General features: G+C 34.1%; 3 protein-coding genes across 10 annotated transcripts in view; all 3 read left to right on the forward strand.

The window, feature by feature from the left end:
• Positions 1 to 2,116: 2,116 nt before the first annotated feature.
• LOC120778011 (tektin-1) lies at positions 2,117 to 7,163 on the forward strand. 2 transcript variants are annotated; one of them, XM_040109678.1, is made up of 6 exons: positions 2,117 to 3,011; positions 4,815 to 4,903; positions 4,991 to 5,081; positions 5,209 to 5,424; positions 5,484 to 5,996; positions 6,415 to 7,163. In XM_040109678.1, the coding sequence occupies exons 4-6, from the start codon at positions 5,252 to 5,254 to the stop codon at positions 6,992 to 6,994; spliced, it is 1,266 nt and encodes a 421-aa protein (XP_039965612.1). In that variant the 5' UTR covers positions 2,117 to 3,011; positions 4,815 to 4,903; positions 4,991 to 5,081; positions 5,209 to 5,251; the 3' UTR covers positions 6,995 to 7,163. The 2 variants fall into 2 exon arrangements, with proteins under 2 accessions (XP_039965612.1, XP_039965611.1); XM_040109677.1 differs by having other exon boundaries at positions 4,991 to 5,424.
• Positions 7,164 to 9,668: 2,505 nt separating this feature from the next.
• LOC120777466 (E3 ubiquitin-protein ligase Bre1) lies at positions 9,669 to 13,606 on the forward strand. Its single transcript, XM_040108790.1, has 6 exons — positions 9,669 to 9,761; positions 9,945 to 11,058; positions 11,135 to 11,566; positions 11,699 to 11,894; positions 11,946 to 12,213; positions 12,315 to 13,606. Exons 2-6 carry the CDS (start codon positions 9,958 to 9,960, stop codon positions 13,405 to 13,407), a joined length of 3,090 nt encoding a protein of 1,029 aa, XP_039964724.1. The 5' UTR covers positions 9,669 to 9,761; positions 9,945 to 9,957; the 3' UTR covers positions 13,408 to 13,606.
• Positions 13,607 to 14,445: 839 nt separating this feature from the next.
• The window catches only part of LOC120779211, a 53,581-nt gene continuing 44,227 nt past the window's right edge, over positions 14,446 to 23,799 (forward strand). For 4 of the 7 annotated variants that reach the window (XM_040111488.1, XM_040111493.1, XM_040111494.1 and 1 more), the window contains exons 1-2: positions 14,446 to 14,596; positions 15,596 to 16,068. The gene's annotated coding sequence lies outside the window, so the exon portion shown is untranslated. The other 3 variants (XM_040111489.1, XM_040111492.1, XM_040111491.1) reach the window with 3 other exon arrangements.

The raw sequence follows: 23,799 nt of genomic DNA on the forward strand, positions 1-23,799 counted from the left end.
GCAATTTTTATTTCCTAAAAAAACTGAATATACAATATTTAAAACGTTATTTATTTTTTTCTGAAAAATGTTTAGTGGTTTATTTCGAAAATGTATTGTGCATATAATTTTGTTTTGATATAAAGTATAATAAGAAAAAGTTATATACAAAAATAATAATTATAATAAAATGCAAAAAAAAGATATTGTGTTTAAGATATAAAAATATAAACTCTTTTTTGTATAAAACTTAAAAGGCGCTTGCGTCATAAATCTTTTTTAAACGAATATGAAATATTGGCATATTAACGAGATAAGTATGCAAAAAAATATAGATTTCGAGTGAATAAAAAATACGTAAATTCTTTAATGTCACAAAATAAGACATTTCTTATCATCAAAGACCACTACAAAAGGAATTTAATAAAGCGCTGGCTTAAAAAGCTGCATACCCTTCACTGGTTCATATATAAAACTTACTTTCGAATATTGCAAGAAATTTATTATTTCCGTAGAACAAAAACATGTTTATTATATGATTTGCTCAAAATAGGTCAACAACATAAAAATAGTAGAAATTAATAAAGTTTGTTTACATATACTACATGCAATAGAACTGTTTCATATTTAATATACATTTTTATACAACAAATATAAGCAAATTGAAGTATAGCCTAAGAGTAATTAGCATGGTACAATAATGTATGGGCAAACATTAAAAAAATTTCAAATTAAAAGAAATATTGAAATTATCGGACCTAAATATTAACTGAAGAATATGCGAAATTACTTGCCAAATGCAAAATTCAATTGAAAATTATGAAATAATTTTGATAAATGTAATTGAGAGTTATTTTTAAAAACTATATTGGTAAAGTTGACGTGTTATTACCACTTCTATATTAAAATAATTTAATTTCATTAGTATCAATTCTATAATTACAAACGTATTCAATGCTTCATCTGAATAGGTTATCTGAAATTTGAACTTGACCGTATTCACATTTTTAAGTGGAGACACGGCGTGTATTTTTTAATTTTGTATTCAAGTTATATTCTTTATAAATACAACATTAATATGTACAGACATATAAATGCATATAATATTATTTTTTTGATGAAATCAAAAGGTGCTAAACTTATTTAAGCATAAAGCTAAAAGAAATAAAACGAAAACAAATATAAAAATACACGAAAAACAAAAATAAAATCATCTCGATAAAAAATATGTATATTGAACCAAATATGTATGCAATAAAATTCCTAAATTTGCAAATAAAAAGTGAGCAACAGCAGCGTTACAGAAAATACCTCAAGAGCAATTATTTTTGTTACACAAAATGTTTAATGTACATACATAAATACGAATGAAAACTAAAATACGCAAAAACAACCGAAGGAATCACAACAAAAGTAGTTTTGAAAATTATTACTTAAGAGCCAATAATAAATTGTATATTTTTATAGTTACAATTTAAATCATTTATATGATATTTTACAGTAAAACTACCCTGTTGCTTTTATATGTTTTATAATTTTTTTCTTTTATAAGGAAACAGTTCAAAAATTACTGTACAGCAGCAAAGTATGGCGCTAAACTAAACATGTACATACACATAGGCATATAAAATTGCTGAATAGTTACACAAACATACACAAACACATGCACAGTATGCATATAAGAAATGTCTTATTTTTATTGTAGATAAATTATAGACAAGAATCAATGCTGAAATAAAAAATATACAAAATTTATAATGTTTACAAAGAATTAAATAAAACAAGAAAATGTAAAAAAAACTTCAAACCGTTTAACATTTATATAACTGAATTAATTATGCTATATAGCACGAAGGAAGAGAGTGACAATTTTCATGTTGGCTCTTTCTGCAAATATTTTATTAATTTAATTAAGTCATTAGTAAAAGTTGTTTTTCGTTTTTCTTATATATTTTGCATGTATACATATACATACTTACATATCGCCACCTAAAGTGCAAAATAACGTAACTTCACTTTTCATAAGTTTACAAGCGAAGGAAGACCGATATATTAGAAATCACTAATATCGAAACAAAATTTTAATTTTGGTTATATGTATATTAGTTATCATACAAAAACAAAATTAGAGTTTTCGTTATAAAATGATTATCTGGCAACGATTTTCAATTTTTTTTGACAATACGTTGTTTTGCATTTTAGGTGACGATATACACAGACCAAATCCTCAACTCAGGATTCCTGTTATATTTTTAAGATTTTATTAATTTTCAATTACATATATATTTTGTCCATAAAAAGTCTTCCCCAGCATAATTCATATGATTTCTGCTTAAGAATGTTTCATAGATAAAGAGCTTATAAAACCTGATCAAAACTTTCCTGAGAATAAACAAATAAAACAAGAAACAGTTCTGCTGTTTGAAAGAAACGTGCAACACTGCCTTTTGTTCTCAACTGTCAATACAAAATACATATTTACCATCTATGTATGTGACACAACATTTACATAACATACAAAGCAAATATATATATACATTACATATGGTATATATATGCAAAATAATAATTACAATGACATGAACAAAATGAACAAAAAATATGAAACACAAATGTACATAGGTATTCGTATGTAGACTTAAGCCATATACATACAATATGTATATACATGTATATTATGTCTACATGCATATATGTACATATACATAAATATGTAAGTATGCACATATGTATAATTCGTTAAAGATCGTTTCGATAATGTGAAAACTATTCCTATTTGCAGAAAAGAGAAGACTATAAAAAAACATGTATTAAATAAAAAACGGAATAAAATAAAAGTTTTAGATGCGTAATAAACTGAGTGGTGGTGTTTTTAAATAACGAGTTGTTCCTATTCACTAAATAAAATGAATTTATGTATGTACATTTACATCCAAATGTATGTAGATTGAGTTATATGGGAGATCCCAAGAGAGGATGCTATTTCACCCGGCCAAGGGCGTTATTTCGAGAATCTAACCCTGTTTAGATCGGTAAGTAAAAAGAGGATCGCACTTGGACCGATAATAATCAGTGCCTTTTGAAGCTAGAAAAAGAACTCCTAGATATTAAGGGGTTACATGGGTTTCCTAGGGTAAAAAACAGCATTTTTCAATAATTTTTTTCTCATATAAAAAATTAAATGTTTTATTAGAATTTTTGATTGTTACAAAGATAAACTATTAACAAAGAAATTCTGAAATTTTTGTAAAAAAATATTTTAAAATTGGCCATTGCGACACCATTTCCGGTGCTTCCTAGGCAAAAAGATGCGCCCGTGTTGGCAGGATAACTCCTTACAGAGTCATCTGAATTGAAAAATACGTGTTTTAGTTAAAACGTTAACTTAGAACTTGGACAAAGGAAAAAAAGCTGACAATTGATTTTTTGGCAGACATTTTTACAGAAGAATGAAAAAAAATCCTTTAAGAATTGTATGACAAAGACTTGTGTAAAATGTAATGAAGATCGGTTGAGTAGTTCTCGAGAAAAACACAGTTTCAAGAAAAACGCGTTTAAAGACGACGCACTTAGCCTAGCTAGCCTCGAGCGCACAAGTTCTCAAAGCTGTTTGTCCGAAACTATTGTTGTACCTTGTACCCATTACAAGTGTGCTTAGCCGTTTAAGTTTTCTCCCGCCAGCGCCAGCTCAGCTGAATGTCTAAAGGTGAGGTATCCAAGGTGTTTTAGCCTTCAATTCTGTTCTGTTTGTTACAATTTTGTTTGTCACAGAAGGCCGCTCAGTAACTTTGACTGATACTTTGAACCTACCTACCATGAATTGAAAAACACTACAATACTCGTATCAGAAAGCCTGCAGCTGGTATTTATAAATAGTTTGCAACATTAGACAGCTGCTCCAACTAGGTCATGTTTCGTATGGATGAAAAAACTGCAAAATATTCGTCGCGGTACACGCCGGGGGAGCCAGAGGAAGACCTCCACTATGTTGGAAGGACTAGGTGGAGAAGGACCTGGCTTCGCTTGGAATCTCCAATTGGCGCCATCTTCTTGCAAAAAGAAGAAACGACTGGCGTGCTGTTGCTAACGCTTAAGCGATGTATACGCCAATAAAGAAGAAGAATGATCATAGTTCTATTTCTTTATCTTTTATTGGTGATATATACTAAATTTTATTCAGAGCAATCTAGTATAGGCAGCAAAAGACGACTCAAGCTTTAATGCTTTCAGTTTTACATACGTATGGACCGAAAGTATCATCAAAATAAATCAATTCTTGATTATGGGTTGAGGTAAATTTCAATACAGTCGTATACTATGTATTATTATAATGCTACAATATTTATGGTTTAGATAATTAATTTATTCGAGCGCTGTCGAGTATATAAATGGATATCTTAACATTATCATGCAACGCAGGTTTATTTATTATATTTAATATAAAGTCATGCTCCTTGAAAAACATCAAACATTCACTGTAAGTCCTTTCATCTTTATTAGATATTATTTTAGCAAGCGTGATTATTTTGCTAATGTGTATGTGGCGAATGATAGCATTGAATGACCCTGTAGAAACTGGGATTATTGACTAACTTTTCGTATGAAATGTCATTGGATTAAAAACTTGATATAGTGTGGGGAAGGTTTAATTATATTATTATAATTTGTCAATAAAAAAATAATACGATAGTTACAAATCTGCTAACTAATATATTACTTTAAAAAATTTGTAGGTTTTAATAGAATACATTTTTTTATTAATATTTTTAGGAATAGTAAACATATATAAATATCTAATATATATTAAATATAAAATAAAAATATATTTATTACAGCCCAACCTTGAAAAATTTGAAAGCTCTTCGACCGGATTATATTTTTATGATTGAGAAAATCTTTTCATTTTGCAAAACTACTCTACTGGGTAAGTACTAGATTAATGAAGGCCCATATTGTCAATTTATTCAGAGCAAAAAAAAAATTAATAATAAATATTATAATAATCCTCTAGGCAACCACGCACGAACTCCCGTATAATCGATATTATTTTATGTGCTCGTATAAATTTCTCCACATCATGTCTGTTCCAGTTGATTCGTTGTGTATTGAGCTGTTGACTTTAAATAAATTTGTTGTTCATATTGAAGTTTATAATTTATTATATAAAATAATATTAGATTTTTTTTACTTAAATACATACATACAAATATTTGCAAATATTTTTTATAGATCTTTAATCGATTAAGAACAACAATAACGTGAAATCACAAAAATGCTGCCGAATATGCGTACACGACGAATCGCTGGTCTGCATTTGACTGGCAAGGGATATGGTCCTCAAGCGAAAATACCACCGAAGTATACGGAGGAAGACTGGGACTTCAATAATCAGGTGAAATTCCGCATCACCTGCGATCAGGAACGTTTAGCGGAGCGTATTGTAGAGTAAGAGATACGTGATATATTAAAAAAAAAATGAACTGTCAATCACTACCGTTATGTAGAGAATCACAACGGATTGTGGATGAAACCAAAGACACTACTAAAAGTTGGCAGCGTGAAGTGGAGCATCATATGCGCGAGCGCACTAGCGAAATTCGCTTTTTATTAGATGAATTGAATAGGCAAAAGAAAACGGCCATGCTGGAGGATGAGGCGCTGAATACATATCGTAATCGTGTACTCAACGCTATCGATTTTCTGAAGGAGAAATCGTTGGCCATAAATCAGCGTTGTCAGATACTGCGAGAAGGTCGTATTGGAGTGGACCTGTGCGATGACGAGGTGGATCGTTGTTTGCGTCGCGAGTTGAAGGTTATTAAAGGCTGTCAGTGTTTAATGGATCGTTCACTGAAAGAGGCAAACGAACAGATACGTAGTCTACGCGCCACAATGTATTTGTTAGATAAGGATCTGGCACAGAAGGATAAATCTCTCTTGATTGATGAAAATAATTTAACACTGCGAGAGACACAGCGCAATTTAGGTCACGGAAAAGATCTATCGAATCTTGAATGGTAATTTAATTTCAACCGTTAAGTTTCTCTTCATTGGCGTAGTAATGGCGAGGATGTTTTGTTCTTTTCATTAGGGTTGTTTTTTTTTACGTGTCCAAACTCAACGCACAACCCTGGGGAGGGATGTTTCGTTTTCTCATTTTAGCTCGCCTTCAAACGGATGTGTTTTTATTATGCAGAGGATACTTGGCTTAAGGCTGGAAGTCGTGAGTTGCTTGAGCCATATATAAAATAAGTCCTAAGTGAATGGCGCTCAGAGAGCTTTCCTTATTTGCGTGAACTTCTACACATGGCTCCATCCTCCGTTAACTACTGATACTTTTTATGCCTTTAAAATTCTTTTTATAAGTTATTCAATTTGTTATAACAAACCTCTAAGATGAACTAATTGAATTTCCCATTTCTGTGTCTTCTGTAGTCGTTACTCATTGGGCGAGTGGCAACATACAACATATAAAAACATTGAAGACAACGCCAAAGAGTTGAATTCAGCCTCACAATTGCGTGCTTATATTGATTTGTTGTTGAAACAGGTGTGCGAGGACATGCAAAATCAAACGGATCGCACCAATGAGGCTTTCGAACGGCGCATCGCCGAAATGAAGCACATTAAGAAATGTTTAGAGGATAAGCACAACGATTGCATGACTCATATACACGAGCTGCAACGCAACATTCAGCAGTTGGAGAAGGAGTTGGCCGATAAGCAACGCTCATTGACTCTCTGTCAGACGCGTTTGAGTAATCGTGCACGTCGCCCGGGCCTTGAGCTAACCTGTGATAGTGTGCAGGATGCACTCTATCATGAAATGGAGGCCTTGCAAGCATCAATATGTAAACTGAATCAGAAGATCAATGAAAATAAAGCTTCGTTACGCTATTTGCTACACGTACAAATAATGCAGGAGGAAGAGATCAATATTAAAGCTAACAGCATCAAAATTGACGAAGTTGACTGCATGACCATTAGGCAAGCCCTGAAATATCAATCGTTCTAAATTCTAAAGCAATCGAGTGCAATCAATACTATACATATATTTATTGATATAATTGTAATTCCATGTTAACATGTGACACATTCATATGTATAAAGACATACATATGGTATATAAAATCACTGCCATTTATTATGCGTTCTACTACAAATAAAATTAGCCGCTTTCTCTACTTATTTGTTTATATTAAAATGTCAATGTCGTCATATATCTCGTACAGCTCATCGTTCCATCGAGTGAATTGTAGATTTGGTCTTTGTTTATCGAGAGAGAACAATTGTCAACTCAGTCCGAAGTAACACCTGTTAGCAAGAGTTATTCTGTGTTGGATTCGAGGCTAACGTTGATATTGGTGTTAATGCTGCTTCGAAGATGGACGAAATTATCTACGACTTTGAAGTTATGACTGCCAACATTGACGTGGGAGCAAAGTCACGAGTGGGACGACTGTTTGTTTGATGACAGGATATATTCGTCTTGCCCTCGTTCACTTCCCGACCTATTTGCTTCGCTTCCTCATCTAGTTTGGAGAAAGCAGAACTAACGGCGCGGTTATTGAGGCCAGTGATATCAATGTCATCTGCAGCTCGAATTATTTTCTCCAGAAGAAAGTTAAAGAAGTCGCACGATAGGGAGTTGCTTTGTCTGAAACCTCGTTTGGTGTCGAACGGTTGTAGTCGATTGTAACGTTGCGAGGTAGTCAGTCTGTTTTCTCTTTACTGCGACATGGCAGTCCTCATAGTACCAGCTGTCCTTTTGCGTTTTCCGAAAACCAGTGGTTCCGTTGGCAGCTGAATATAAAGAGCTGCTGAAGTGCATCCAATAGAAAATCATTTGGCTGTCAGTTGTGATTGCAGCTTCTCCACGTCGAACCTTCCTTGTGATTGTTGACTTGCTTTTTTTGCTGCACAGAGACGGGTGCGTATTTTCGCTGCAACAAGATAGTGGACCGAATCATCGCTAGGGCCTCAGAGCGTACTCACGTCTAAAACACTGGAGACGTGTCTTCCTTAGCTTTTCGATCCGGAGGCAGCCAGGTAGCTTGATGAATTTTCCTACGCTGGAGTCTAAAACTATAGATAACCACATGTATTTCGTGCCACGGCAAAGTCGATCAGTCTCAACCCATTTGGGGATGTTTCATAATGGAGGATTTTATCGATTGTTGTGCCAAAAATCCCTTCTTTGCACACACTGCCGTTAAAGTCGCCTAGCACGACTTTGACATCGTGGCGGGGGCAGCTGAATTTCATAGGGAGCTCTTGCTGAAATCAATCAGTCGCTCTTCATTCTTGTATAGTCTTTAATTGTTTTTAAAATTGTCTAGTCTTTTTATATTTGGTTCATAGTTCGCAACATTTATTTATTTGCATGAGTTGGAGGTACTTTTGTAACATTTAGTTATGTAATCGCAGTCGATTGATATTTGATTTCAAGACAATAGGTTACGAAAAACAGTCCACACCTGAGAAACATCAATGAATCAAAAAAAGTGTTGGTTACTAGAAAAATGGCGCGACGGCGCGTTGTAAGGTTAAACTTAAAATGTTATCTTATGTTATGTTTATGTTGAAAGTATTCTCGTCTATATGTGAGAAGACCATCCAAAAACAAATTTAATTCAAAACATTGCATAAAAACTGTAAAATATGGCCAGAAACGATTATTTTACATATTGCTGAAGTGACTTCCGGTCTTAGCCAAAAAACATCCGTTTGAAGGCGAGCTAGGGTGAGAAGGCGAAAAATTATGTAAAAACATATAACTCTATATTTATCTCAATTAGTTTTAGATGCTACAAACAAGAGTTAGGTGAGCAAAATTATTATGTCCAATTCACGAAGAACTTTTGCTTCGCTTTGCGTCAGACATTTGTTTTGACAGAAAAGTTCGATGTATGCTTTTGTGTGAATACGTTCACATAACAAGTTTTCGCCGCGAAACCAAGCAAAATGTTGGGCAACTCACATCTTTTTGCGCTTTTCAAAGCAACAGTCGCCACTTTTATTAGAGAAAAACACTGAAAGAAAATCGCTCATTAGATTTGTTTACTGTGCTTCGTTGTTTCAGTAAGAACTGTCACACAAAGCGAAGAAAGTTGTATGAGAATGGCTCTTTATACTCGTTGCAGTATGTTGTGAAAGTATAGTAAAAATGAATTATAAATTCAAAATATTTTGCTTTGCGTTTTTGTATAAAAATTTGCAAAAGTCAATATTTTACGTTATGTTTTTTTTTTTTGTTTATTGGATAAAGAATCAATCATAATTTAAGATTCAAATCTTCTTGTTTTTGTAACTTGTCTATTTGAATTAGAGGAAACATGAATGAAGTGTAATGATTTGTACACACACATCCCTTTGATCAATTTAATACACATGCATGCATTGCTTTTCCTCTTCCGTAATATTTTAAATATTTATTCCTTCCTGCAACATAGAAATATTTTGTATTTTCATACATTTCAATAATCAAAATAAAAGTAAAACTTCAGTCACGTAAAACTTTTTTAATTTCTACTTTAAATTCTTATAAATTGTGTTTAATTTAATATAGGGATTGCATTTGGTTTTAAATCACAGGAAGACAGATTTTTTGCTGATATTTACTTTTACGGCGTGTTTAACACGCTGTGTTTCTATTTCACCTATTCCGCGAAGCTCTGTTTTAAGAAGTTTTGTATTCCGACGCAGAATAGAAATGCTTACAATTTTTTTAGGTCATTTTCCTTTTGCTTGCGAAAATTTTTATATATAATTTGTTAAAAAGGGTAAGTTGTAGTTTAAATGTTGTTAATTTATTATAATAAAACTGTATAGGTTGGAATATTAAAAGAAAACATGCAAGAATGTGAAAGATCACTATTGATTACAAGACCCGGCACTCTGTTGCTTGTTATTTTACTTAATTGCTTCATTCTCCAACAATTTTCTAGTAATTTTGTAAAATTTAGATATTCCAGCAAAATGTCGAAACGTAGTGCAGAGGAATCTGGTGGTGGCGGTAGCACCGCGGTTGCCACAAATCTCGGGCAGCCACCAATTAAGAAAGTTCATTTTGAACCGCACCTCATTGGGCCTGTGTCGACACTGGAAGAAATGGATATTAAAGTCCTTGAGTTTCAAAATAAAAAACTAGCACAGCGCATTGAACAACGGATGCGAACCGAAGCAGAATTGAGGCATCGTATTGAACAATTGGAAAAGCGTCAAATGCAAGACGATGCCGTGTTGAATGTCGTAAATCGATATTGGAATCAGCTAAATGAAGATATACGTGTGCTCTTGCAACGTTTCGACGCTGAAACGGCTGATGAGTCTGAAAATCGTAATGAGAATGAAGTTACCACATCTTTCCTCATACAATTATCCACCTGGGATAAAGAGGAGCTTGACGATAAACTTGCTAATCGTGTTCAAGTTTCAAAGAGGGCGGTGGCAAAGATAGTGCAAGTGATTGATCGAATCATGCAACGTAATGAAAAGATAACAGTAGCTCTGAAAGAAGGAAATGGCGTTGCGAGCGGTAGTAATGCTAATGCGAATGCGGAAGGCGAAGATGGAACAGATAATGTTACCAATAATATTTTGCCAAATATCGATGAGACTCTAAAGCAAACGCACATTGAAATTATGACCGAAAACCGAAATTTACAAAGCTTAAACACTTCGTTGCATGAAAAATTTCATACAATTTCATTAAAAATGAAAGAGTGTCAAGATGCTTTGACTGCTAAAGAGACCGAAAATGCAGAGCTAAAAAATCAGATTGACGAGTTACAATATGATTTGGAAAAAGTGCACTGTCGCAACGATAAGTTAGAAAATCATTTGGCAGAAGCCATAGAGAAGTTGAAGGCTTACCATCAAATGCATGGAGATCCTAATAAAAGCTCATCTTCTGGTAAAGGAACAGCCACTGCAAATGTAAACAGCCAACATTACGAAGATTTGCAAAAGGATTTAGAAGAGTATCGTGAACTGGCAAACAATCGTCTGCAGGAGTTGGATAAATTGCATGCTACACATAGGGAGACGTTAAAGGAGGTGGAAAAATTAAAAATGGATGTAAGTATTTTCTATAAATAGATTTGTATGTTACAACATAAAAAAAATAAAAATATTCCTTTTATATGTTCAATAGATTCGTCAGTTGCCTGAATCGGTGATTGTTGAAACGACAGAATACAAATGCTTGCAGTCACAGTTCTCGGTTCTCTATAACGAATCCATGCAAATAAAAACCATGTTAGATGAAACACGTAATCAATTGCAGACAAGTAAGAACCAACATTTACGTCAGATTGAAGTTATGGAAAGTGAAGAATTGATTGCACAAAAGAAGGTACGGAGTGAAATGATTCAAATGGAGGATGTGTTGGCTCAAATTAGGAAAGAATATGAAACGTTGCGCATTGAATTTGAGCAAAATATGGCTGCTAACGAGCAAACAGCACCAATAAATAGGGAAATGCGACATTTAATTACTTCCTTACAAAACCATAATTTGCAGTTAAAAGGAGAAGGTCAGCGATATAAGCGTAAATATAAGGATGCTTCAGCAGATAATGTAAAGGTGGGTATTGTATGAATTCCATACAATTTATTGTTTTTGGAAATTGCATGGAAAAAATGAATAAAGTAATAATTCGACATTTGAAAATGATTATGTATATGCTAATATTTTTATATGTATTATACATTTTAGCTTCGAAAAGAAATAGAGGATGCATTGGCGAAGCTGGAGGGTACAAAGCAGCAACCACCCGCAACAGAGGAGGTCAAACTAGAGGGTGGAAATACTGTGAAGGAGGAGAATGCCGCTGGTGGCGCAGGAACAACTGGTACTTGCTCTAACGAATCATCAACAACCGTCAAGGATGAAGCAGGTGCCAACATCAAAGGTTAACTAATATGTTTGATCACAAGCAGAGATAATAATCAAAATATTCTAGGGGATGATGGTGATGACGAGATGAAGGAGCAAAAAGATGGAATAAAGCAAGAAAAAAATTCCACAGGAGTCACTACAGTTGTCGGGGAGAAGAAAGATGCTCAAGCTGCAGGTAGTACAAACAGCAATGCAACAAGTGCAGCAACGGTCGCTGGAACGCCATGCACAGCCACCGTCAAGGTTGAAAAGGACGCAAAAGATGTGCCAAAGGCCAAGGATATAAAAGTAGTTGAATCCGAAATTGTGCGTGATTTAAAGGCACAGCTCAAGTAAGTCTTTTCACAAAAGTCCTTGAAATACAATTAAAATCTAAGTTTCTGAGCCTATTCACATTATACATAAATAAAATAAAAATCTCCTTTGTTTGCAGAAAAGCATTAAATGATCAAAAGGAAATGAAGCTTCTTCTTGATATGTATAAAGGTGTTTCAAAGGATCAGCGTGACAAAGTGCAGCTTATGGCAACCGAGAAGAAGCTCCGGTCAGAAATAGAGGAATTGCGTCAACAATTAAAGAAAATACAGGAAAGTAAAAGAGAAGAGCGTAAAAAGTTGGCAGATGAAGAAGCATTACGCAAGATTAAGCAACTTGAGGAGCAGAAGTATGAACTGCAAAAACAAGTGGCCAGTCAAAAGCCAGTGGAGAATGCATGGGGTGGGCCGGGTGGTGCGAATTATGCTCGTCCATTTGTTGGCTCACATGAAGAGGAAGCTCTACTAAATGAAATGGAAGTAACAGGTCAGGCATTTGAAGATATGCAGGAACAAAACTCTCGACTAATACAACAACTACGTGAAAAGGATGATGCAAACTTTAAGCTTATGTCGGAACGCATTAAAGCTAACCAGATGCATAATTTATTACGAGAGGAAAAACAAATATTAGTAGATCAAATGACCACTCGAGATACTCAAATTGAAGCAATGCATATTGTATTGCGAAAGCTAGAAGAAAAGGAACGTAGCCTTCAAGCTACCGTAGCCACTATAGAGAAGGAGTTGATGTTGCGTCAACAAGCAATGGAAATGCACAAACGCAAAGCCATTGAGTCCGCACAGTCAGCAGCAGATTTAAAGTTGCATTTAGAAAAGTATCACTCTCAGATGAAGGAAGCGCAACAAGTTGTTGCGGAAAAAACTAGCTCGCTTGAGGCGGAGGCTTATAAAACAAAGCGCTTACAGGAAGAACTAGCGCAGTTTAAGCGCAAGGCTGAACGCATGAAAAAGATTGAAATGGCTGGCAGTACTATTGATGAAGTAGTATTAGAAGAGATTCGCGAATATAAAGAGACTCTCACCTGTCCTTCATGTAAGGTTAAACGCAAAGATGCCGTTTTATCGAAATGTTTCCATGTTTTCTGCTATGACTGTTTACGTACTCGCTACGAAACTAGACAGCGGAAATGTCCTAAATGCAATTGCGCTTTTGGTGCAAATGATTACCATCGCCTCTATTTAACCTAAGAATTTCAGTACGCTGTTATTAGATTTCCATTAAGTAATCCCAATTGGCTTTTACTGTCAAAAGTTCAGAAGAGCGGTGATCAGATGGGGCTTTTTGCAGTCCTCATATCTACTGAATACAATCCATACATTATGATTTATGTTAGGTATATGCTAAATATGCATTAATAATTGCAATAAATTTACCTGTATATCTCTACATCTTGTGTTTGTCTTTCCTGGTGTATAAATTTTGAGCAGGTGGTGAAAGCTTCTATTGCAGAGAAATATAGATTTAGTATGCGATTCCTGTAAAGCTTAATATCCATTTTATTTCCATCATTTGTGATTTTATTATGAGCGGAATAGTTACTCATCGATATTATGAGAATTGTCGGATTTGTGATTTTCCATCCAAGGCGTTAGTACAGAAATAGCGACAAATGGAAATTAAAAGGGGGAAATAAAGTTTCTAGTAGTTTTTTGCTGAGTAGGTGGAACACTTTGCCAAAAGAACTGTTTTTACACAAGCAATATACAACTATGTTGCTTGTAGCGGCAGAACAACAACAAATATATTAGCGCAGTATTACAAACTCTCTATGTGCTTATTAAATATCATATAACATGCATTATTACAAAAATATGTATGTTATTAATTTATTTTTATATAAATTCAGAAATATATATTATGTATGTAATGGTTTCTTACAAAACGGAAACTGACTGGAGGCTGACACAGGAAAAGAAAATAACATCCCTGCTTGTGATTACTGAGTTGCATGGAAAATAAATTCGACTACATAAACTATTTCATTTCACGTATATTTTTATTTTTAGCGAATGTATATTTTTTTCAAACATTTAAATAAAAAACTTCTCTGCAACTATTTCCTATAAAATATATAATACATTATATAATACATATATATGAATTTCATATTGTAATGTTTTGAGTGAATGACATGCAACCCTGAAATGTGTAGTGGTAATGTTACCTTTTTCTGCTACGCTTTTCAGTGTTTAGCAGTTTTAACATCAGTTCTGTTCGGCGTTGCATTTCTGTTCGATATAAAATCGAGTTCGGATGTAACTGATTTGCACTAATGGCACGTTGTTGTTAATTGTACGTTGGGATTAATTTTCGGTCTTTTTAGCAAAAGCTTCATATCGAATTTGTGTTGTGCAAAAGTGAATAAAAAAATATATGGTTAGTTATGAGTTGTATTATGCATACGTTAATAAAGATGTCTATAAAGAATCAACAGAGAAAATGTATTACTAAAGTGCAGAAAGAGTGAAGTCGCAAGGAAGTTCATGACTTCCGCAAAAGCTAAAGATTTAATTGATTTTTCGCCCATGGGTGAATGTGCGAGTGTATATGTGTGTGAAATACAGCTGCTGCAATTTCGCAGGCTGCACAATACAGAAAATTAGAAAGTAAATGTTTGCTTACAAAGTAATAGTTATAGAAATAGATAAATAACTTTAATAATATGCATATTATTGTATGACAAACCATCGCAGCTTAATTTGATATATTTTATAATTCGCAAAATATTCACGTAAATTAATTGTAAATTAGTCTGATACCTGTAATTCTGGATATTCTATGTTCTTACACGCAGTTATGGACATAAATATATTTAACCACATCTATGTATGTATGTAAGATCGGGATCGTGAAACTGGAATAACAACAATCCTGTTAGCTCTATTGTATTATTAGGTAAATATGTGCGAGCAGCTGCTTTGAAGTAGTACATGGTAGGCATTTGTGCTAGCAGCTGTCTTCAAATGTGTCCTTGTCCTTGATAGTAGAAGCACAGTTCATGAGGCACTTTGGCACGTTGTGCCTTTGTCTTTATTTATAATCTATTGTCGGCCCATAAAGGCGTTGATAATTGTGCAATTTTATGAAAAAGTTCCGCACCAATTGTGAATGCGCCAAAGGATTTATTCTTTGAGCCCGATAAATTTTCACTGCTATGTTACAGTTTTTTGATTGCAAAATTGTGAAATAATAGGACAATTATTTAAAATTAAATTTAGAAGATATTCTTATGTATGTATGCATATAAAAATCTATAAATACATAAGTAAAAACTGTTTTAAACTTTTCGTTTATAAAATAATAATAAAATAGTTTAAAACCAGACATAAATTTTTACACTTGCTCATATACATACATATGTATGTACATATACAGATAAAGGTATGTACATAATGTAACGGACCAATCCAATATAAAACAATAAACAAACCACGACTCGTCTATCAAATCAAACGAAATATCTACACACACATTCGTTCGTCACACAGCACATTAACCAATTGAAGCAAAACGGCATCAGAGCCAGCCAGCACAAAGTATACTATAAACAGCAAAAACCTCCATCGCAACATCAGCAGTACCAGCAGCAACTGCCACACAAACTTAGAGACCCCCTGACATTTAAATTTTTTCCTACACTTTTGTGGTACATTGCATTGGTTTTTTTTTTGTGCAACAACGTGCGCATCAATAATATTATCTCTAACAGCAACAGCTTCAACGGTAGCTGCACTTACAATCTAAACTACAGCTCAAAAATCACAGCGCCGGCATCGAGGAAACTATAGGAGCCAAACCACAACGTGCCGTGACGAAGTCATCATATGGTGTTTTTGCTGGAATTGTGGGTAAGTAACATACATATGTACATATTAATATATCATACGTAACATATGTCACTTTGTTTGTTTTTACATATACATATAGACACACACTTATGTACATACATACAAATACATGCAAAGGAAGTGTTCAATTATATACGATTTTTAAATATTATTTACCCGCCATCATCAACAATGAATGCTCAGTGCCACATTAAAAAGCCTACTTAATCGTCGGAATAGTTGGCAATTTGTAGTTTTCAATCATTTCGAACGGCGCTGAAATTGGTGCTTCAATTGATATAGCGTAGAGACATATCTACATTACTATATGTAAAGGCTTGCGAATCTGAAACTTCGCATTGTGGATACGTACATATGTAGATATATAGATTTTATGTGTACATAATAAGGCTTTTGCTTTCTGTTTAATGGATTTCACATAATTTTTGCAACTTGCCTTAACCATTATTATTTCCGTTCTGTGAATAGCCGGCTGCACGTGCTTATCACAACGATTTCGTATTTACTCTGAAGTTATTAAGACTCGAGGTTGTATTCTTTTTTGTTCGGTGCCAATGATTTAACCTTGAACTGAATAAACAGTTATATTTATGTTTTTGAAACAATTTTAGGTTTTTAATTTGACTCTATTTAAATTCACCATCAATTTGAGGGACTTTTTATAACCAAAAAGTGTTCAAATGCAAAAATATAAAAAAATTCAAAACAAAGTACCGCTGATTCTTATTCTGACATTAAATACTTCTTACAAATACGAGTATTCGCAAGCCTTTGGGTTGCTACTTAAAACTTGGCATGCTCCCTTTGTCGGATATCTTCAAGAGCGCCACAGCAAAGGGTTGGAGAAGCTCTACCTATTATATGAAAGTAGGTGCGATTACTTGTACTTATGTGTGTATATTCATGTTTATATATGTAAATGCATAAACTATAATGGCGTGTACTTAACGCGCTTTATTATTTTTATAACTTGTTTGCTAATTCAAAGATAAAAACCAGTTATCTTATCAGGTGATGAATCAATAAATTGTTTTAGCGAATTTGTTTTGTCTTGATGATGCCTCCCTTTCTCCTTATTCGCTTTCAGTTATTTGCAACTAAACTTTTACTTGTTCCTACCCATTTTGCATTTTTCTTTTCGCTTTTGGTTCAAATGCCGACTTGTTTTCCAGTGATTTTGTTTGATTTCACTTGTTCTTTAACGACGCGTCCAGCTTTGAAGTTATTTCTTACCTGTGTGAAGTAAATTAAAATTTTATACTATACTTATGTATGTACATTATGTACGTATCTATGTACATTTGTATGTTTGTGAAATGACGGTTGTCAAAATGTACACACATGTATGAATGCAATCTAATTGTATGACTCAATTTCGATTTGCTAAACTTTACAACTTTTGTTTTGTTTTCGTTTTTTATTCTCCAATTTTGTTTGAGATTGCTTGAGTTTACGAGATTTCAAGTTCGCAAATTTGCGTTACCCTTAAACTTAGTGTACAATGCTGCTATATAATAAATAATTACATTTATCCGTATACATATTAACATAAAAAGCGTGAACCGTCGACAGATGCCAATACACTTTGCGCTGAGATAAATTTAAAAGTATTCATTCTTCAAAACAAATATTAAGAAAGGAAGCCGGCAGGTCATTAAAAGTTGCTTATTAATTTTCAAGGTTTTCGTTAAATTTTCGTTTGATTTTTTATTTATATAATTACAGTTAACATTTGCATCCGTTGTTTGGTATCTACATACATATGTATATATTGTACATAATTTCCATATATCATTTTACAATTTCATTTAACTCGCTCCACTGTAAATAGTGGCCCTAAAATTCTAATCCAGTTAATATTGTGAGAGGAAATAAGTTCAGAAGACGGCAACAATAAAAAAAAAACAAGAAAAAACGTTAACTTCGGCTGCACCGAAGCTAATATACCCTTCACAGGTGCATTTCTTTTAGTAACTACATACATATATGTTCAGTTTGTATGGAAGCTAAAGCTATAGTAATCCGATCTGAACAATTTTTCGGAGATTACATTGTTGCCTTAGAAAATAATCTATACCAAATTTGGTGAAGATACATTGACAAATGTGAAAGTTTTCCGTACAAGAACTTGTTTCCGATCGTTCAGTTTATATGGCAGCTATATGTGATATCGGCCATTCCGACAAATGAGCAGCTTCTTGAAGAGAAAATGACGTTTGCAAAATTTCAAAAGAATATTTTAAAAACTGAGGGACAAGTTTGTATATATACAGACGGACGGACGGACAGACAGGCAGACGGGTATGGTTAAATCGACTCAGCTCAACATACTGATCATTTATATATATACTTTATAGGGTCTCCGACGCTTCTTTCTGGGTGTTACAAACATCGTGACAAACTTAATATATCCTGTTCAGGGTATAACAAGAAAAACCATTAACTACGGCTGCCGCGAAGCTGTAATACCCTTCTAAACAAAAAAGTTTCTACAGAAGAACTTGAGATTGTTACCTTGAAGAATAATACATGCTATATATCGTGAAAATATCAGGTCAAATAAAAAAAGTTTCTTTACAAGAACTTAATTCAGTTTGTATGATAGCTATAAGCTAAAGTGGCCGATAACGGTCTTTCCGACAAAATAACAGTTCTTGTTAAAAATGAACGCTTGCAAAATTTCAGATCGGCTCCTCAAAAACTGAGTGACAAATTCGCGTATATTCAGACAGACAGAAAGACATGTAAAAACAAGTAAGGAAGGGCTAAGTTCGTGTGTCACCGAACATTTTATACTCCCGCAAGATAAAGTGATCGAGATTTCATTATCCGTCATTTACATATTTTTTTATTTTGCTGTAAAATTAATTAGATTAGATCAATTTGTGTACTTTGAGTATTGAATTGTATTTTCATTTCCTAATGGTTATATTATACAGAGAAGGCATCAGATGAAACTCAAAATAGCGTTATATTGGAAGAAGGCGTGGTTGTGAACCGATTTCACCCATATTTCGTACATGCCATCAGGATGTTAAGAATATATTCCATACCGAATTTCATTGCAATCCGTGGAGTAGTTCCTGAGATATGGTTTTTGGTCCATAAGTGGGCGACGCCACGCCCATTTTCAATTTTTAAAAAAAGCCTGAGTGCAGCTTCCTTCTGCCATTTCTTTCGTAAAATTTAGTGTTTCTGACGTTTTTTTCTTAGTCGGTTAACGCACTTTCAGTGATTTTCAACATAACCTTTGTATGGGAGGTGGGCGTGGTTATTATCCGATTTCTTCTATTTTTTAACTGTATATGGAAATGCCTGAAGGAAACGACTCTATAGAGTTTGGTTGACATAGCTATAGTAGTTTCCGAGATATGTACAAAAAACTTAGTAGGGGGCGGGGCCACGCCCACTTTTCCAAAGAAATTACGTCCAAATATGCCCCTCCCTAATGCGATCCTTTGTGCCAAATTTCAATTTAATATCTTTATTTATGGCTTAGTTATGACACTTTATAGGTGTTTGGTTTTCGCCATTTTATGGGCGTGGCAGTGGGCCGATTTTGCCCATCTTCGAACTTAACCTTCTTATGGTGCTAAGAAATACGTGTACCAAGTTCATCATCATCATGATATCACAATTTTTACTTAAGTTACAGCTTGCACGGACGGACGGACGGACAGACAGACATCCGGATTTCAACTCTACTCGTCACCCTGATCACTTTGGTATATATAACCCTATATCTGACTCTTTTAGTTTTAGAACTTACAAACAACCGTTATGTGAACAAAACTATAATACTCTCCTTAGCAACTTTGTTGCGAGAGTATAAATATATGTATGATCCAACTTCTATTATATGTAGATGGGGTTGAATATGATTTCGCCTAGGGAAAGGAAAACCGTTTTTTGAATGAACATATGGCTTTATTCTTTAACATAATCTCCAACTAGAGTAATGTATTTGTTGTAACTATGGTCCCACATTTTGATACCAGCTTGATAGTGTGTAGCTTCGAGGCTTCCTAAATAGGCGCTTTTTTCCAGCTTGACCTTCAACGCCTTCTCTTTTGAGTAACTTTTGGAATCTGAGAATAGTCGCAGACGATCACATATGGCGATTACGATTGGTGTCGGAGGAATTTTTAAAGTTTAAACTTAAAGAAACGAAAATTAATTGGTGAAATTTTAGTTTGAATGAAAAAACAAAAATTTCTATGTTAAATTAATAGGAAACTTAAAAAAAGCGATCCTTTAGAGTTAAGCTACAGCACGTGGATTGAGGGGGTTTTTTTTTATGAATCACTTATATTTGAGGGGGTAAGAGCACCCTAATATATACTATATCAATTATCTTAAATTTTCGAATCCTGATCAAGCTGAATGAATATAGAATGATTACAATATCATTAGTCCAACAGTTTACGGTATATACAATTTTTTTCGTGTTATTGGAACATACAGTCTACTATGAGCAAAAAATTTATTCTTCAAAATCTATGTCGTCCGCCTCAAAGTAATCCCATTTCGCCCAATACACTAGTATACTTGTGAATAGCCTACAACGCGCGTAGCGATTTACGTTTAATGTCTTCATTGGACTCAACTAAATCAGGCAAATACGATGGTTGCGCCACGATATTGGTTGGAAATTAGGCGAAAAGCTCATGAAAAATCAATGCAGTGTACGAGCATGCATTATCGTGGTGCAAGAACCAAGAGTTTTCGGCCCAAACCTCCGGCCTCTTTTAACGAAAGCCTCTCGAAAACAACGCACAACACTCAAATAGTATTCCTTGTTGACAGTATGGCCCGTCAGAAGGAATTCGGAGTGCACCACACTTCAATAATCAAAGAAAACTGTCAATATAATCTTGTTTTTGACCTGCTTTTCCGTGGTTTTTTCGGCTTCGGCTCACCTTTGCCACGATATTCGGCCGATAGATCATCTGTTTCCGGGTCGTAAGCTTATGTTCAAGACTCATCCCCAGTAATAATATGTTTCTTGACATCCTGGTAGTCGGAAAGCATTGTTTCACAGACGTTAACGCGACGCTATCTTTCGAAAAAATTTAATGATTTTGGAATCAATAGTGCTTTCACTTTTCTTAGGCCCAAATGGTCTTTCAAAATGGTTTCCACTGACCTTTCCGATATTTCAATCATGCTAGCAAGATCTCTGACTGTCAATCGCCGATTGACGTGTTGATCGTCAGTTGATGTTGATGGTCGTCCTGGACGTGGTTTGTCATCAACGTCTTCTCGACCTTCTTTGAATAATTTGTACCAATCAAAAACACTTACACAAACAATTATCCCCGAAGGTCTTCCAACATTGAAAAAATAAAAATTTCTATTTCGATTATGAAGTAAAATCGTAATAAAAATAATGTTATAATTGTTATATTATATGTATGCCCGATGTTTTTCTAACTATATGTATTTTATGTCATTCACAATGTTTGACATGTAACTAGTATAATTCTTGACTAGTTTGATGCTTCACAGCAGAGAAATATCATTCAGGGTTTTATGCGTATGTGTATGTAAATTTATTTGCGAATGTCCCCTTTTTATGGTGAAATTATAATTGCGTGGGTCTTTATTTCTAACAATGAAACATGAATAGAAAGCAGCGCCAGCGCATTCATAACATACATATATTTACACAACCAAATTAGGAATTTTGTAAGAAATTATGTATCAACAGTAAAGTACATACATATGTATGTATGGTATGTGAATACGTTTGCATATAAATTTAAGAAATTGAGGACGCCATTAGCTTTATGGTCAGATTTTTCTTCAGTATTTACCATAGGAACAAACGAATTTTATCAAAGTTTGTAATCGTAGCCTTACTATATTCAAATATTTTAGGCTTTCGCTCGATAATTGTTTCAATAAAGCAGGAGGTTTAATGACAGTTTTCGCGTTGGTTTTGCATTCGTGTATTTGTTGACTCAGTTAAAACAATCAATTTTTTTAACATATGTACATATGTACGTACGTATGGTATATACGCATGTTTTAGCTACTCATAAATTAGGCTTGTATTTTGCAATGATATACATACATACCATACAATGTACATGTACTCATGCAACCGGTGTTTGTGTTTTGCAAGCCAACCTTAGAGATGATCAAACAAGCGGTCTGTATATACTCACGATAACATATTTGGTTATGAATTTAGCAGTATTTAGTTAGTTCTGAATATGCCCCAATGCTATTATTGTTTCACTAACATTTCTTGACTTCCAACGAAGAAGTTCCGCAGACTAAAATCAATATATGTAATTGATAGATATCAGTATATTCGAAAGATAGGAGCTGTGGAATGTTATGAATCCTTTTCAAAGATTTTTTGCTCCAAAATATTAAATGAAATATTCACGTTATTTTTGGAATACATTATCAATCTTCAACATTATTGAGAAATCTCAGATACTCATCAGGATATAATGGTTAAAGTCAACACCAAAAATTATTATTTTGGGTGTGTGGAGGCTAGAAAAAGTTTGGACTAATTGTTTATATTTTTGGAGTTTCTTCCAGAGAGCATGCCGGGTTAGAGTAACTCAAATGCGAAAAACGCAGAAACTTCAAATTCAATGGGGAATGTTTATTATCATTTGAAAGGATATTCTTTGGCATTTCTTTTTTGAAGATTATCTCTTCCAAATGTTGGCCGCGGCTACATCTCAGATGGTCCATGGTAACTTGCGAATGACACGAGTAATGTTTTGCTCCAAGACTTGAATCGAAGTGAGATTGTCCGCATAGACTTTAGACTTTACATGTCCACACAGGAAAAAGTCTAAGGGAGTAATATCATACGATCTTGGTAGCCAATCGACCGTCCCAAAACTTGAAATTATCTGCTCACCAAAGTGTTCTTTCAATAAATCCATTGATTGATGCGAAATGTGGAAAGTTGCGCGCGTCGTCTTGTTAAAACCAAATATCGCCGAGATTACGGGCTTCAACTTCAAGCATTAAATAGTTGGTTATCATGGCGCTACACGTTCATTGACGGTTACGTTCTTCATCACAAATGCGGTAATTTAGCTTGTTAATACACCCATTGAGCCAGAAATGGGCTTTATCGCTGAACAAAAGGCTCGAAAACGTCTGATCTTCTTGGAACTTTTCAAAAGCTCTTGAGCGAAGCTCTCAGCTACGGCTGCTATATTTTCTTCACAGCGTGCTGGACGTGGTCTATTTGGTCGAATATTATACAATAATGAAAGCTGTGTTTCAAGATGGGTGATGGTATTGCGAATATTACGCTCAGTAGGCCGATAATGTTGATCATAATTTGAGCGTAGCGCGCGAAAGACATTCTTTAGAGAACGTGAATTTTCGTAATAAAGTTGAACGATTTGTAAACGTTGTTCAGGCGAAGTCTTTTCATTATGAAATGTCAAACAATACTGAACAAAAGTAACATGACACGACTCACGTACCGCTAAAGGGATCATCCGTTATAATAACATAAAGAGTTTTCATTTCCGATATATGTAGAAAACTTAATTTCTATAAGGTAAATATAACATTTAATTTTCTTTTAAGTCTTCGGCCAGTATCTCACCTGCAAGTATACTGTATAGTTTGGAAGTTTCTCCTTCCATTTGAATATAAAAGTGTCGATTGTGTATATATGATTTTAATTAGAGGAAAAATGGAGTAAATTCTTTTATTTTATATTAGATGTCTGCATGCCACACT

This window comes from Bactrocera tryoni, chromosome 5, assembly GCF_016617805.1.
Source record: "Bactrocera tryoni isolate S06 chromosome 5, CSIRO_BtryS06_freeze2, whole genome shotgun sequence".
NCBI lineage: Eukaryota > Metazoa > Arthropoda > Insecta > Diptera > Tephritidae > Bactrocera > Bactrocera tryoni.